Source organism: Tursiops truncatus, chromosome 4 (genome assembly GCF_011762595.2).
Source record: "Tursiops truncatus isolate mTurTru1 chromosome 4, mTurTru1.mat.Y, whole genome shotgun sequence".
In the NCBI taxonomy this organism is placed as follows: Eukaryota; Metazoa; Chordata; class Mammalia; order Artiodactyla; family Delphinidae; genus Tursiops; species Tursiops truncatus.
In genome coordinates this window covers 99,052,313-99,064,809 of record NC_047037.1, presented here as the reverse complement: position 1 = coordinate 99,064,809, position 12,497 = coordinate 99,052,313, and the positions used below count along the sequence as shown (strand labels likewise).

The 12,497-nt window shown below is 34.5% G+C and overlaps 1 protein-coding gene across 1 annotated transcript in view; it reads left to right on the top strand.

Moving 5' to 3' along the window:
* Positions 1 to 12,497, top strand: part of EPHA6 (EPH receptor A6) — an 868,762-nt gene that overhangs the window by 369,026 nt on the left and 487,239 nt on the right. The window contains exon 5 of the mRNA XM_019922241.2: positions 37 to 372. Coding sequence (XP_019777800.1) covers positions 37 to 372 — 336 coding nt within the window. The remainder of the gene's footprint in view (positions 1 to 36; positions 373 to 12,497) is intronic.

The window sequence follows — 12,497 nt, the reverse complement described above, 5'->3', positions numbered from 1 at the left end:
TACATGTACATTTGTTTTTTTAATTGCTTTCTCTAGGGCCACCTTCAGCTCCTAGGAATGTGGTTTTTAACATCAATGAAACGGCCCTTATTTTGGAATGGAGCCCACCAAGTGACACAGGAGGGAGAAAAGATCTCACATACAGTGTAATCTGTAAGAAATGTGGCTTAGACACCAGCCAGTGTGAGGACTGTGGTGGAGGACTCCGCTTCATCCCAAGACATACTGGCCTGATCAACAATTCCGTGATAGTACTTGACTTTGTGCCTCACGTGAATTACACCTTTGAAATAGAAGCCATGAATGGAGTTTCTGAGTTGAGTTTTTCTCCCAAGCCATTCACAGCTATTACAGTGACCACGAATCAAGATGGTAAGTTCCACTGTTGTTCTCTCAAAACTTATCTATAATTCCCTTTTGATGCTTAATATCCCTGGTGGATCTATATTCACTGAGGTGCAATTGTACACTCTATACATTACAGGGGTGATTTTCTGGTTGTTGTTCTTATTGTTTCCCAAGGTGCAGAAAGATATTTTTGATATTACTTCTTAGTAGTAATGGTCAATTAGATATAAAGCTTCTCTTTAATATCTATGCATTTATGTTTTTGATATAATCCTATACTAACATATCTTAAGAGCAAGTCCATATTACTTACCAACAAACATCAGACATAAATAAGAGGTTGCTACATGAATTGAAATTCAGTTGCCGTACTTATGCAGCCATCTCTTTTCCATGTCAGATAAGCAAATAGTAAGAATTTATGCTAATTATAATTCATATCTATATTGTAAAAACAATGCAGCCAGCAAGCCTAACCATAATCCACTCCTAAAAGAAACAGCAAAAAATATACAGAAATGTGTCTAAATGCTGCTGTTTAGGTGCAGTTTTGTGTAAAAAAATAGTTAAACTTTTTTAAAAACTCCAATTGCCTTCAGCTAAATGGTCCCTTTTAACACTACAGGTTTTTACTGCAATGTAGTTAGGCATGAATAGACCTATGATTTTTTAAAATATATATTCTCTTTAATTCTCCCCATAATGTAATTTATCACAAAGCATGATACAGGAAAAGCTTCAAAGATTTTAAAAACTCCCTTTGAGAAGCATTCATAAATTATGTTGATACAGAAGTGATTGTCTTAAAGAAGAAAGTATTGTTTTATATGTTTTATACTATTCTTTTACACTATATTCGTTTGCTAGGTCTGCTATAACAAATGCCACAGACTAGGTGGTGTAAACAACAGAAATTTAATTTCTTATTGTTCTAGAGACCAGAAGTCCAAGATTAAGGTATCAGCAGAGTTGATTTCATTCTAAATCCTTTCTCCTTGGATTGTAGATAGCCATTTTTCCCTGTGTCTTCATATGTTCTTTCCTATGTGCATGTCTCTGTCATAATCTCTTCTTGTAAGGATACTATCATGACAGATTAAATCCCACCCATATGACCTCATTTTACCTTAATTTCATCTTTAAGGGACCTATCTCCAAATCCAGCCACATGCTAAATTCAACATATGGATTTTAGGGGATGCATTTCGGCCCATATCATGCATTAAGGCAGCTATGGTGATATTTAAAGTAGAAATATATGTAAGATGTTGGAATACTATTCAGCAATAAAAAGGAACAAACTAGTGATACACACAACTTGAATAAACTTTAAGGGCACTATGCTGAGTGAAAAAAACCAATCTCAAAAGGATACATACTGTATAATTCACTTACATAACATTCTTGAAATAACATAATTGTAGAGATGGAGAATAGATTCTTGGTGGACAAGGGTTAGGGCTTAGGGAGAGAGGGATTGGCTATGAAGGGGTAGCAGGAGGGAGCCTTGCAGTAATAATATAGTTATGTATTTTGATTATGGTGGTAGTTACATGAAGTTAGATATGTGATAAATTGCAAAGAGCTACACGCACGACATGCGTGCATGCACACACACACGAGCTCTATGGATTTTCTCAATGTTGGTTTCCTGGTTTTGATGTTGCACTTTAGTTATTGCAAGTAGTTAGCATTGGGGGAGGCTGGGTAAAGGGTGTATGGGACCTTACCATACATTTCTTTTGCAAATATCTGTGAATCTATAATTATTGCAAAATAAAAAGTAAAAAAAACACTGCTAAACCTATAAAGTATACAGGAAGAAAACTTAAATATTCTACTAAAAACATATTTGAAGTGGATGTGACTATTTTATTCAAAATAATATATATAAGTTCACTTTGCTGATAATCTTCAGAAATACATCTAATAAATAAAGCAAAGCCAAATAATACTGTAGAATCACCATTTTTATATTTAGTGTATAATATTCCTCTTCATCTAGCAAACTGCTCCACATCATAGAATTTGCTTTATGATTGTTCAAAATGTAATTCTTGTTTTCTCTTTTTTTCCTTCTTTCCCATAGTGTCAACAAAATCTTGTCAGATGTGTCTTCAACATAAAACAGATAGGGTCTTCTGTTTCTCTCTGCATTAACAGATTATTTCTAAGCCTTTTTTCTGCCACTTGATTAAAAAAACTATAATCCAGTACAACTGTTCTAACTATAGGGTATAAATAATTAAGTTTGGGAATAAAAACAATATATCACTTTAAATAAAATATACATGTAAATATGTTTACATAATTTCATACATTATACACATAGCAGTCTTTCAGGATTAGAAGAGAGTTCATTTAGGCTATTTTTCTAATTTAGCAGAAGGGCAGGATACGAACTATTTCCCACTTTGAAAATGAGAGAATTTATTAAAAGTGTATGGTTATAAGGACAGAAATTATACAAAGCATGAAACAAGATACAGTATCCATATATTGAGGCTATGCATTCTGGTAGGGGACAGTATTATTAAATAATCCTCCCCAGTAAATTTATTTTTGAGAAGAATATTGAGAAACAATTATTGTTCATTTAATTCAACTTTGTTTTAGTTATAAATTATAATGAAAAATCAAAATATATTTAAATTTTGTTTGAAAAGTACATCAAGGTCCTAAACTGAGCTAAAATATTGCCACATATATGCTTTATAAAATATTATGACCAGTCTTACACGTATAAGCCACTTATCTCCATGTCATAATTTTGAGAGGCACCAAGAAGGTCTTCTCTTCTTGTGTCTGAAATTCTGATGTTAGAAAATCATACTTTTAAAAATGCAGATATTCTAGTCAAGGGTAACATTATGAAATAATTCAATCTGTGCATGCATCCATTACTCTCTTCATATCAGAAGGGGTCAGATCCTAGTGTTGGGTAAAAGGAGCTTATAGAAACTGGAGTGTCCCAGAACCAGACTTGAGCTGTCATCATTGTGTGCCAGCTTTAATAAGATAACAGTGTTACTGTTGCAGATAGAGGGAGGGATTTGCCATCATTCCACTTGGGTATCTTTGGAAATTCTCTTTGAAGTGACTCAAGAGGCACTGTCCAAAGTTACAGGGTAACATATTACAATTTTGTTGGACTGAGGGGACCACAGTAAATTATTTGTCTCATTATCTGTAGGTTACATATCATTGTTTTCACACTAAAATAGAAAAGTGATATGAGCTATTAATAAGCCTTTAATTTATTCAACACATGTATAGTGGTGAGCGAGCTTTTGTGAATTTTACACCCTGGTGGGGAGGCAGATAACAAATAATTTGACAAATACATAATTAGTACTGTGATAAGTCCCACCAAGGAGAAGCTCAGGGTGCTCTGAGAGCATGTATTATTCAGGTCTAGAGAATAAGGGCTGGTTTTCCTGAGGAAGCAGTATTAAATTAAGTTCTGTTCTGAGAGATGAGTAGAATATGAGTAGGCCACGTGAAGCCAGGAGAAGGGAAAGAATGCTGAGTAGAAGGAACCAAGCAAAGGTTGAGCAACTGAGGGATTAGGCCCTGATGACTAATGGACCCAAGAACATCTAACAAGTTGATATATTGCAGAGGTACAACAGGATTTGGGGAAGGACCTGAAGATTTAACTAACATTTGGAGAAATGAGTTGGTGTCTGCAAAATAGCCAAGACAAGTTAGGGGAACAACCATTTAGCAGAAGATGCTGATATATCATCAGGGCCAGAGGTAGGGAAAAAGAAAATCAGCAGAATAATAATATTGTACATGAGGCAACCTCGTACAAATAGGAAATAAAATAATAGAGACTGAAAAATATAGACAGTTGCATTAATTATGATTTTACTATTCTGTGCACAGCGTGGAACGTGAGGATAAAGAGGAAGTTTGCGTCAAATTACCTTTTCTTTCGTGTAGTTGATTATATGTATATGTCTTTTCTCATACTTAAGAAATATTAAGGAAACCCCATTAAACAACCTTGACTTAATTGTTTGCTCTCTGCTTACAATTACAGAAATGTAAAAAAAAAAAAAGAAAAGAAATTTCCAAATCACTTAGACCCACTTAGCTGTAGTTAGGAAAAACATTCCTTGATTATCCTGATTCTAGTTGGATAAATAAGATTATAGATTTAAGACTGACTCTCATAATTAGAAATCTTTGCAATAAACCTTAATTAACTGACTTCTGCAATCCCTAAAAGCTTTTTTGCAACCTTCTATTTTGATAGTTTATTTAAATGGTCTTTAAAGGTGGTTCATTTAGAGAACAAAACAAGAAAGCAACACCTAGAAAACATTTGATTTTAATCCTCAGTGCATGATAGAAAAACTAAGCTGTGTAGTTTAGTAAAAGGAATTATTCAGGTCATAGACAGGAAAGGAAAATGTTAATCATGGATAGCCTGAAACAAATTGTGTTTGTAGATATCCTGACATGTGCAAAAACCTTTAGGGACCATGTTCAAAGTGAAAGACATGCTAAGTTACAAACCAATTCTGCTGATATTTACTAAAGGGTCTTTAAAGCAATTATTGTCAGAAGCAGTTTGTCCAGTCCTTCAGCTTCCTAAAATATATATTCAACACTCCTGTCTCTGCCAATGGGTGACTATTCTGTATAGGTCTTGCTTTAGGCTTACATTTTGATTGCAGATTTCATATATTTGCTCAGGTAGCAATAATTAATTGAACTGACATTGAAAACAGATTTAAATCAACAAAAGTCTCCATATATTTATAAACTTGAGATGTCTATTTGATTTACAGTTCACTGCATTCTGAAAATACAGTCTATTTCAAATAGCAACCTTTTGCACGTTGCTAGACTAGGTAATTAGGGACATTATAAACATTCATTCATCTTTATATCTGTATTTTAATTTATTTTATGTCTGGATATTCCTCATAATCCTCACTGTGTTTTGAAAATTCTTGACAGTGTTTTGAAAATTCTTGACAGTGGATATTCTTTTTTCTAAAATCTGTGCAAGTCTACTCAAAGTATAAAAGTTTTAAATGCTTACTAAAAATATACTGAATATAAGCCAGTGTCATGATAAGTTAAAGAAAAAAAGCAATAACCGTAATTGAAGCTAAGAGTGATGCTATATTATTTGTATTTTACATATTTCTTAAACATAAGAAAATTATATATTCAAAAGCCACAGACACTTTATATTGAAGGATAAAATTTTCCTATCTTCTAGGAAAAGTGTTTTTCTTCTGAAAAGTGCACTGAATACTTTATGTAGGGAAGATAATTGAAATGTCAGTCTAGTTAATCACAACTAAATAACTTTATGGTCCAGCCATATATTAAATTATGATAGAGTCTGGATGATTGTAAACTTTGTGTTTGGTCCTGGGAAACATCAAATTACTCCCGAGTTTAGTGTCTTTTTGTGGCATGCAACTTTTGAGTAAACGAATGGTATAGAAAAGGCTCTTGACCTTAGCAATGAGTTTCCTGAAGTTGGTAAATGGCTCAGCTCTTAGTCAAGAAGTGTAGAAATTGAACTGTTCCCAGTCACTTGTGTACAATAACACACATGGTTCTCTCTCACTGGATCATAATCATATTTTTAATAGTTGCTTTTCTGACCAATGTGAAAGTTTCTTGAGAACAAGGATGTTGTGTTATTTGACTGAACATATCCTCAACCTACATTGACTATAACCTAATAAATCTCTGTTAACTGCATTAACAGATATTGGAGATGGTTTCAGTTAATCTTTCATTCATTAATTTATTTCATTCATTCAAAAATATTTATTGAATGTTTACTATCTGACAGAAACTGTTCAGTGTGCTAGAGATATAGCAATAAAGAAGTACAAACCGTTAATAGTGTCCCTCCGTTCAGGACATTATATTTTAGTGTCAAGAAGTGATATGTCCCGTGAAGAAAAACTAAACACAGTAAGAGGTTTGGAAGTGGTGGGGAAGGGGCATTTTGCATAGGAAAACCAAAAACACCTCTTTTGATATAACACCTGAGCGGATCATAAATTGAAGAGAAAACCCTGTGAATATATAAAAGAGTATTCCAGGCAGTGGGAATTAAAAGGGCAAAGCCTTAAATTTAACCAGGAATTTGTCTAGAAATTAACTGGGAAGTATTATTGCACATGTAATCTTTAGCATGTACTAAATTTCATGCTCCCTAAGTCCTGTGGTGCTGTTCTTATAGAATTTTTAATAAAAGATTTTAATCAACACTAAACCATCCTTTAATAGCAATCAAGGGGATTTTTTTGGTGATTGTACATTGCTAGAAAAATATGTTTAATCCTAAACTTGATTTTAAGCAGTTGGCTTTTAGAGTCATCAGCTGTTTCTCTGAGAAATTCTCATTTGTGCATTTTTCAGGAAAGGTGACAAAGTGTTTTCTTTAGCATAAAGTAATAAGATCTTATTGCTATTTTGATGCCTCCACTACCACATTAACAATTTTAATGGCATTTCTCCATATAAGTTGAAAAATTAGTAATAGAGATTGTTTAGTAAAATATTTTAAATCCTATAAAAATAAATCTGGTTAGCAGTGAAGATAAATGCATATGATCACATTTTGCATAATCTATGACTGTCATGATGTAAGGTTCTACTTTATGGTTGAGAACTGACTAGCACATTGGTTGCTCATTTTCAATGCAATTCTTTGTTTTGAAAATGGGCGCCAATTTAATTTCCTTAACTAAACTCTGCCTGCATAACTTGACTGATTTGGATAACTGGATTATTGGATTCAAATGTGGTTGCTCTTAAAAACTAGGTTTTCATTTTGGGGGGATGTTTTCTAAAAGTCCCTTTTACTTCAAAGTAAATATTAATAAAGATTTTTTTTGAATAATGTGAGAATAAAACTAAAAGATTTTCAAGGTTGATAGATTATTCTAATTATTATTTAAAATGTGAAATGTCTTAATAAATAGTTTGTAAAGATTGAAAACTAATTGCTGACCTTTTAATCAGACTGAAATTCCATATAGCATCTTTAGATTAAGTAGCTTTTTTTCCTTCCATGTATTCCTCAGCACTTTTCTATTTGGTTTGGATTCTAAAACAGTTCCAGCTACATAATTTGTGGTACCCAGTGAAAAATGAAACTGCAGGACCCTTTGTTCAAAACACAGAAAAAAAAGGGCCGTTAAAGGTACTAACATATAGAGGCTTTTCCTTCTGCAATTTCTGTCTCTCAACTTGTCATGGTGCTTTTTTAATTGCCATTTAATGTCCTTCTAAGTAAAGTAAAAGTAAATTTCAAATTATTAGCATAAACTTTACCATTCCTCTTTAATTGCTCAATGCTACTTTTAAATGTAAATATAAGAGCATTTAACTCATTTGTGAAATCATCGAAATCACAGTTCTTTTCCTAGAGTCCTGCACCACTCCCTATCCCCAGTACCGAAGGGTATCTCAAGCAGACCAGAGCAGACAAATGTAAGACAGACTCAGAAAGTTTGGAAAGAGGAAGAGAGGGTGTCCCCAGGCACTGATCCAGTCGAGAGGCCCTCCCTCTGCACAGGGATACTTGTAGGGTGATTGAGGAAACCTCCAGGTTCCCAAGGCTTCCAAACCCACAGTGGAAGGGAAAACCCTAAGGGTCTTTGAATCTCCTTCCCAGAAACTATTGGCTACCTGCATGGAGTGGATGAGAAGCTTACCCCCACTAAAATGTGGCCTCTGCAGAACAGAGACAGCCAACACACACACACACACACACACACACACACACACACACACTCACTCACTCACTCACTCACTCCTCTACACTCCACTCTCCAGTGCTAGAGAGCCCTACCTAGACCCTTCTGTGCACATGCCCAGATCCCCACTAGAGACTGGAGACAACCCAGAAATGTGGTCCTCCCTCCTCAGAAGTTAACAAAGTCACTTAACCCAGGTGGAGAATGGCAGCAATCCGTGGGCAGTGCAGGGATTGGAAGACTGCTTGGCAGAGAGCAGGGGGGAAGACAGGGAAAACACATCCCCAGGAATGTGGGGAGGGTGGGTGGCCAGAAGCTGGACCTTGCCTAGAGCCGGGGCTTCAAGCTCCCAATGCACACTCCATTGTCCCATCAGACTTCACTTACAAAACATGAGTTAAAGATAAAATTATTAAGAATTTCAAGATGGGGCTTCCCTGGTGGCGCAGTGGTTGAGAGTCCGCCTGCCGATGCAGGGGACACGGGTTCGTGCCCCGGTCCGGGAAGATCCCACATGCCGCGGAGCGGCTGGGCCCATGAGCCATGGCTGCTGGGCCTGCGCGTCCGAAGCCTGTGCTCCGCAACGGGGGAGGCGCCTCCACAGCAGTGAGAGGCCCATGTACCGCAAAAAAAAAAAAAAAAGAATTTCAAGATGGCATTAGATGATCATTAAACCCTAAACAGGTTCAGGGAGCCATGCAACTGCGGTAGGCACACACTCTTGAAATCGGTCCTGAAAACGTTTTACAAAATAGTGATGTCGTTGTTTTTCCCATTTACCTCTATGTGTTAGTCAGCAAACAACTATAGTCAGTAACTATGATGTGCAAAGTACTGTGCTGTATGCCATGTAGTGAAAAATAGATGCATGTTTGAGTGTTTGAGACATGGTGTCTACTACAGAGCAGTCAACAGTCTTTCATTCTTTAAGATTCTTTAGAACTTAGCTAAATAAAGACTAATTGAACGTATAATATCTGATTCAATACGCATTTGCAAGAAATGAGTGCCTGAAATATTACTTAGTACACAAGTCCTTAAAATATGTATAAAGTAATAAATGATTAGTGATATGGCAGGTGGTGAATGTTGACATTTCACTTTTCTGTTTTTATGAAAGAGAGACTAGTTGTTTGGCCACGTATTTATTCTGTTATACAGTGAGCAAAGCTTTTAGTAATAAAAGATTAAAAACAAAAAAAATGAAAGGTAGTTTCATAATTTGCCTAATGCTCTTCTAATTATTTTGCAATTTTAATAGACCTAAGGGTAGATTTCATAGCTATTGATACCTTTGTTCTCTGCTCTATATTGTTGTATTGAGTCATTTCCAAGGTGTACCCTGAGATAAAAGTGTTTTTTTCCTCAAAGTAATTATGATATGACTCATTGAATTATTTGTATTCATCCTTTCAAATTGTTATCCAGCTTACATATTTCTTAAGTAATCTCTCATTAAAGCAAATAAATAATATTCCAAGGGTGATAAATATATCTATAATATGTGAATAGAAATGTACTTTTCATTCCATTTTGTTTTGTCTTTAAAAAGCTTATTTTACTCGTTTGCTGAATCACTAAATCTCTAAGATATGATTACCTTTTACTTTATAATGCCTGTGTGAATTGATGTCCTCTGTTTTTGACTTCCTATTTCAAGGCTGTTTTATATAAATAGTGAATGATTGACTACTTTCTATGAGTTTTAGATTATATATATTTTAAAAAATTTTTATTTGTCTATTTATTTATTTTGGCTGCTTTGGGTCTTCGTTGCTGTGTGCGGACTTTCTCTAGTTGCGTTGAACGGGGGCTACTCTTCAGTTGTGGTGCGCGGGCTTCTCATTGCGGTGGCTTCTCTTGTTGCGGAGCACGAGCTCTAGGCGCATGGGCTTTAGTTGTTGTGTCACGCAGGCTCAGTAGTTGTGGCTCGCGGGCTCTAGAGCACAGGCTCAGTAGTTGTGGCACATGGACTTATTTGCTCCGTGGCGTTGGGATCTTCCCGGACCAGGGCTCGACCCGTATCCCCTGCATTGGTAGGCAGATTCTTAACCACTGTGCCACCAGGGAAGTCCTTAGATTATATTTTGATAAGTTTTTTTGATAGTTATGTCCTATCTCATAATTTTATGTTTTTAAATGTTTTTATTACTTTTTATAAAGATAAATGTTGGTTAGTTGTAGATATGAATTGCACATTTAGATTTCTAGAAATTGAGAATAGGTTCCTCATTCTATTTTTATGAGAATAAATATTTCATGTGCTGACAGTTTTGAATATTTAAAATGTTCAACTGCTGTCTTTATTTAGCTGTTTTATCCAAAATGTGAGATACTTGTATTAAGAGCAGAACAATTAAACTCTATTTGAAGTCTACTTAATTATATATTTAAATTTAAAGATAACTGACATGGAAAATTATGTCCTAAAAAAAACTGTTTTCCAACATCTGAATTTTATTAACCTAACTGCTGCCAGTTCATATTAGTTTTATACTTATAAGGTGACAATTTTCATATGCCTTAAAGGACCTCAAGAGAATGTAGACTTCAGCTACAAGTCATCAGGCAAGATGTTCTTATAAATGTTATAAGTAACATTATATAGATAAATATATTTTATATTATAAATAAATGTTATTTTATCCCATTTCAAAGATCTCTAAGAAAGAGCTCCAATTCTCTTGTATATTTTAACCGACTCTTTTAGGGTGGTCTTCCATGTATCTTGTCTAAAATCTTCCTTCTGCCTATTAGCCTATTTAAGAAGAAAATACAAAAAATAAATTGCACTTCAAGAGCTAGAAGTTCTTTCTCTGAATCATCACTCTTTGTAGATGGGAAGACCATCAGTAGAACATTCTATTAAGATTACTTCTACTTATTTATTTGTTAGAAATAATTTTTTTAAATTTTAATATAATGTAATTTTTATTCTAATTTTCTCAATAAAAGAAAGAATCCATAATGTTAGGTGAAATGCAAAAAGTAACCTAATTGCAATTAATTCTGATAGACCTTTTTTTATGATACAGCCTTGATATATCCACTTTCTTTACACCTGAAGAATTAGATAAAGTTTTTATGACCTTTTAAGGCCAAACTCCTCATTATTGTACTATGATCTAGAACTAACTATCTTTCTCTAAGCTTTTCTCTACAAATGTCCCAATTCTTTTCATTTCCCTTATTAATTTGAATTTTATTTTCTACTTCCATAAATTTTTCTTTTCTCCCTTGTGGTAGCTCACAGTCTCAGAGGAGGGAATGAAGTCACATACTTGCCTTCATGTGACTTTTAAATCCATTGTAGCTTGTCGTGGTGTCAGAGGTATCAGAGGTACTATAAGCAGAGTATGGGAGGAGTTACCCTTTGTTTGATGTAAATTTGGCCAACAGGGACTTGATTTTGTAGGGAAAACTATTATTTTATTCTTTATTAAAGTATAGTTGATGTGCAATGTTATATAAGTTACAGTTATACAATATAGTGATTCACAGTTTTCAAAGGTTATTATGCTCTGTTTATAGTTGTGATAAAATTTGGCTGTATTCCTTGTGCTGTATAATATACCCTTGTAGCTTATTTTATACATAATAGTTTGTACCTCTTAATCCCATACCCCTATATTGCTCTTCCCCACTTCTCTCTCCCAACTGGTAACTACTAATTTGTTCTCTATATCTGTAAGTCTGTTTCTCTTTGTTATATTCATTAATTTGTTGTATTTTTTAGATTCTACATATAAGTGTTATCATACGGTATTTGCCTTTCTCTGTCTGACTTATTTCACTTACCATAATATCCTCCATGTCCATCCATGTTGTTGCAAATGGCAAAATTTCATTCTTTTTATGACTGAGTAGTATTCCATTGTGTGTATATATATATATATACCACATCTTCTTTATCCATTCATCTGTTGATGGACACTTAGGTTGCTTCCATATCTTGGCAATTGTAAATAACACTGCTATGAACATTGGGATGCATGTATCTTTTCAAATTAGTGTTTTTGTTTCTTTCTTACTCAGGATTGGAATTGCTGGGTCATATGGTAGTTCTATTTTTAGTTTTTTGGGAAACCTCCATATTGTTTTCCACAGTGGGTGCACCAATTTACATTCCCACCAACAGTGTACAAAGATTCCCTTTTCTCCACATCCTTGCCAATATTTGTTATTTGTGTTCTTTTTGATGAGAGTGATTCTGACAGGTGTGAGGTGATATCTCATTGTGGTTTTGATTCTCATTTCCCTGATGATTAGCAATGTTGATCATCTTTTTATTTGCCCATTGGCCACCTGCATGTACTCTTTAGAAAAATGTCTGTTCAGGTCTTCTGCCCATTTTTTAATCTTTTTTTTTACGTTGAGTTGTGTGAGCTGTTTATGTATTTT